The sequence below is a fragment of the Erythrolamprus reginae genome, chromosome 1, assembly GCF_031021105.1.
Source record: "Erythrolamprus reginae isolate rEryReg1 chromosome 1, rEryReg1.hap1, whole genome shotgun sequence".
Taxonomy (NCBI): Eukaryota; Metazoa; Chordata; class Lepidosauria; order Squamata; family Dipsadidae; genus Erythrolamprus; species Erythrolamprus reginae.
Genome location: NC_091950.1, coordinates 41,304,844 through 41,309,753, shown reverse-complemented (window position 1 = coordinate 41,309,753; position 4,910 = coordinate 41,304,844). Strand labels below are relative to the sequence as shown.

Sequence of the window (4,910 nt, the reverse complement as noted above, 5' to 3'; positions counted from 1 at the left end):
AACCAAAGAAGTGTGATAGAGAAGCCAGTTGGTGACTTCCTGAACTTAAGAATTTGACCTGGGTCTGGATTCTTGTTAAATTCCTTCTGCTTGCTCTACTCATTAACATTGCTGTGACCTGGAAGCCCAAAGTGTTATTTAGAGGGGCCAATCCTCCAACTTCTATGGTAAACCTGGGAAAGCTACAACTTTAATGTAGGGTGTCCTGCCCAAGCAGGGGGTTTACTAGAAGACCTCCCAGCTCCCTTCCAACTCTGTTGTTGTTGTTGTTGTTGTTGTTGTTGTTGTTGTTGTTAATTAGGAAGGCATACTCCCAAAAGCACCTGATGATGAGGCTTCTTCCTAGACCTAAGGAATAAATTGGATCTGGCTATGAGAAGGCAGGCAGCATCATGATCCAAGCAATCTTGTTCCCTGCTACCTACCAGCTGGGAATTATGGGAAGAAAAATCAACTAAATCCAAATGGTCTCTGCTGCAGAACACCTCAAGGGCATTAATGCTGGAGCGCCTCTGTGGTTTGGCTTGTGTTATTGCCAGAGCAACCAGCACCTTGACTCTTTCAAGGCCCACCAGTTTGCATCCCAAGGACTCTGAGAGCCATGCTCCACACACCCTTGGCTTGGTGCTAGCCACAGAGCCTACATTTAAAGGTTGGCAACAAAGGTTTCAATCCATCAAGTCCTTTGGTTCTTTGGATGATGATTAATTTTATTATGATTAGGAAAATCTCCACCTCCAATCCTCCGAGGGCAAAGTTATGAGGCTCTTTTTAATTATTTAGTGCATACCATAAGCTATTCATCTGGGGGCATCATTTATTCATTCACAACATTAAAGTAATTAAATATGAGCTCCCTGGAACGAGTGAATCTCTAAAAGGAGAAGGAGGCTAGTTGGTTGGCTGGAGGGTTAGATGGACAGGATAGGATAGAATAGAACAGAACAGAATAGAATTCTTTATTGGACAAGTGTGATTGGACACACAAGAAATTTGCCTTTGGTGCATCTACTCTCAGTGTGCATAAAAGAAAAGATACATTTGTCAAGAATCATGAGGTGCAAAACACTTAATGGCTATCATAGGGGTCAGGAAGTGATGGGCTGAGAAAGGTGTGGAGGGAAGAGAGGGGGTGTTGGTGATTTGGCTTGAACGACAGTGGATGTTTTATTTATTAACTTACTTACTTACTATTTTATTTTATTTTATTTGAATTCTATGCCGCCCAATCCCGAAGGACTCATGTATTATATTTGTCAAACATGTATAGGATAGCAGTAGTTTGTATAAACATAAGTAAAAAGTAACGATAAAAGAGGACAATAGGACAGGGACGGTAGGAACAGTGGTGCGCTTGGGCCCCTTACAGACTTAGTTAGTTAGTTAGTTAGTTAGTTAGTTAGTTAGTTAGTTAGTTAGTTAGTTAGTTAGTTAGTTAGTGGTATTTATATACCACCCAACTCCAGCAGGACTCCGGGCGACTCACAATAGAGTCTGAAGTCGTTTAAAGTCTGCAATAATCGATTTGCACAGAATTTCGTTCCCCCTCAGCCGACACCCGAGAAGCGGCTCGTCTTGCAAGGCTCCTGACGTGTCTCCCCCTTCTGGGGTGGGGGCGAAAGAGAGCGCGTGTGGGAGGGGGCAGGAGGAGGAGGAGGGAACCTCGAGCGGCTGGCTTTCTTCCCCCCCCCCTCCCCCGGCACAGTCAGCCGCCCGGCTCCCAACCGAGAGCGCCCGCGCCTCACAGAGCGCCGAGCGAGCCCAGCTCCGGCGCGAAAGTGGGGGGGGAAAGACACACATTCTCCTCAGCTCCAAAGCTGAGGGAGCCAAAACTACCTCAGCGCTCGCTCTCTGCCGCCGCCGCTTGGGCCTGGGCGCGCGCTCCGATAGGCGCTGGGCGCGTCCAATCAGAAGAGCCCCGGACGCCGAGGCGGCTTTAAGCCTGGCTGCGGGAGGACCCCAAAGCAAAACTTTGCCCGGCTGCAGGAACTCGCCGCCGCAGAGCATCCATTTCCTCCGCCTCGGCGCGGGGGGCTGTGAGGGCTCCGTTCTCCCGGGGGAGGGGAGGGGGTCCCGGCCGGCTGGTTTGGAGGCGCCCCCCCCCCCACGCCCCGCCCGTTCTTTTGAGGGCGACGAGAACGACGCGACTTTCTTCCCTCAGGCTCTTCTCGGGGAAAACTCTCGCAGCCCGCCCGCTCCCTTCGGGGCCAGCTGAGCCCGGGCTGAGGGCTGGCGTCGGCGCCGGAGCCGGAGCCGCTGGTGGGAGCCATGTCGCTGCTGCCGTCCTTCGGCTTCACGCAGGAGCAAGTGGCGTGCGTCTGCGAGGTCTTGCAGCAGGGCGGCAACCTGGAGCGGCTGGGCCGGTTCCTCTGGTCGCTGCCGGCCTGCGACCACTTGCACAAGAACGAGAGCGTCCTGAAAGCCAAGGCGGTGGTGGCCTTTCACCGGGGCAACTTCCGCGAGCTCTACAAGATCCTGGAGAGCCACCAGTTCTCCCCTCACAACCACCCCAAGCTCCAGCAGCTCTGGCTCAAGGCGCACTACGTGGAGGCCGAGAAGCTGCGCGGACGGCCGCTGGGCGCCGTGGGCAAGTACCGCGTGCGGCGGAAATTCCCGCTGCCCCGCACCATCTGGGACGGCGAGGAGACCAGCTACTGCTTCAAGGAGAAGTCCCGGGGCGTCCTGCGCGAGTGGTACGCGCACAACCCTTACCCGTCGCCCCGGGAGAAGAGGGAGCTGGCCGAAGCCACCGGCCTCACCACCACCCAGGTTAGCAACTGGTTTAAAAACCGGAGGCAGCGCGACCGAGCGGCGGAGGCCAAAGAGAGGTGGGTGCCGCTCGCGCTTCGGGCTCTTCTTCTTATGGGGGGGACACACACACACAAAGATCTCAGGGCTCCCCCCCGCCCCAGCAACAGCTCTTTCGGGGAAGGGGCTTTTGGGGCAGGGTGAAGAACCTTCCGCTCCTCCAGCCGGGGTACAGAGAGGGGGCAATGGTTATTATTATTATTATTATTATTATTATTATTATTATTATTATTATTAGTAGTAGTAGTAGTAGTAGTAGTAGTAGTAGTATTTTTATTAGTAGTAGTATTTTTATTAGTATTAGTTTAGTATTAGTACTGTATTAGTATTAGTATTAGTATTAGTATTAGTATTAGTATTAGATTTGTATGCCGCCCCTCACCGGAGACTCGGAGCGGCTCACAACAAAAACCACAATGTGACAAATCCAATATTTTAAAAGACATCTAAAAACCCATTATTAAAACCCGGCAACACAATCATACCATACATAAACAATATAAGCCCATAAGCCCATAAACAATATAAGCCCATATAAGTTTCCCTATGCCTGGCGACATAGGTGGGTCTTCAATAGCTTACAAAAGGCAAGGAGGGTGGGGGCAATTCTGATCACTGGGGGGAGTTGATTCCAGAGGGTCGGGGCCGCCACAGAGAAGGCTCTTCCCCTGGGGCCCGCCAGACGACATTGTTTAGTCGAGGGGACCCGGAGAAGGCCAACTCTGTGGGACCTTATCGTGCGGCCCGAAAGTGGAAAGTTACCCCGTTACTCAAATGTGTAACTAGTCTCCCTTCCATTTCATTATCAGCCAAAAAATTGTTACACATGTACACACTTACAAACTTACACACACACACACACACACACACACACATTGTGTTTTTAATAGGAAAGTGAACCCAAGAACAAGGGGGCACAATCTGAGGTTAATTGGGGGAAAGATATTATTTGACTGAAAGAGTAGTAGATGCTTGGAACAAACTTCCAGCAGACGTGGTTGGTAAATCCAGTGAGTTGAAACATGCCTGGGATAAACATATATCCATCCTATGATAAAATGTAGAAAGTAGTATAAGGGCAGACTAGATGGACCATGAGGTCTTTTTCTGCCCTCAGTCTTGTATGTTTATATATACACACACATATATACATTGTTTGGATATACACACTCATACACACACACACACACACACACACACACACACACACACAGCATTGGCATTTAGACTTATGTACCGCTTCACAGTACTTTACAGCCCTCTCCAAGCGGTTAACATGCATACATACATACATGCAGGCCTATATATACACATACAGTACACACAATATAAATAAAAATAAATAAAACAAGTACATAGCCTTAAGCATTGGAATGCGGGCGTTGAAAGTTGCCTGCTGAATACAAGCGAGGCAGTGGATGATGGAAGGAAAAGAGGCATGAGAAATAAATTGACTGCTTCAGGAAAGCGGGTAAGCATAATAAGTAATAGGAAGTGCTGATGATCAGGGCTGGATCACGGCTGCGGGGCGACTGTATGGGGCGCTTGGCTCGCTTGGGGCTTCGGGTTGTACAAACCCCGATCCTTGCGCTCATTTGAGGGGCGTGGGGTGAGCTGTCCCGTACAAAACTAAGCCCGCTGGGCGACTTGAGTGGGCCCCGCTCCGGTTGACCCGGATCGGCGCCTCGGGCCGCGCCAGTTGGAAGGACCGAGCCGTTCTCTTCAAAGTTTCTGTTGTTCTTCGCCTTTCCCCGGTTTGCTAAGCAACGGTTTCACCGCGCCTCCTTGCGCTGTGAACTTCCAAGGGATCAGGCCGCGATCCTGCACTTTATTTACTCAGGCGCAAGTGTCCCACGAAGCCAACAAGCACTTTAAGTTTAATAGCTGCGCCTGTAAAGTAGGCAGTTAACCCTCGTGCCTTAAAAAGCAGCGGCTCCCCCTGAGCTTTAATCGGATGGAACCGCTAGAGCTCCATCTGGTGCTTTCCAGATGTGTGGAACCGCAGCTTCCAAAACCCCTTAGCTGGCCGGGAATTATGGGGCTCGCAATCCGAAAACTAGGGGGGACATCCAGGGTGGCGCGTTCTGTTTCTAAATACAGTA

General features: G+C 50.6%; 1 protein-coding gene across 2 annotated transcripts in view; it reads left to right on the top strand.

Moving 5' to 3' along the window:
* Positions 1-1,894: 1,894 nt before the first annotated feature.
* Positions 1,895-4,910, top strand: part of SIX1 (SIX homeobox 1) — an 8,581-nt gene continuing 5,565 nt past the window's right edge. The window contains exon 1 of one of the 2 annotated variants that reach the window (XM_070733204.1): positions 1,895-2,828. In XM_070733204.1, coding sequence (XP_070589305.1) covers positions 2,269-2,828 — 560 coding nt within the window. In that variant the 5' untranslated portion in view covers positions 1,895-2,268. The remainder of the gene's footprint in view (positions 2,829-4,910) is intronic. The other variant, XM_070733213.1, reaches the window with a different exon arrangement.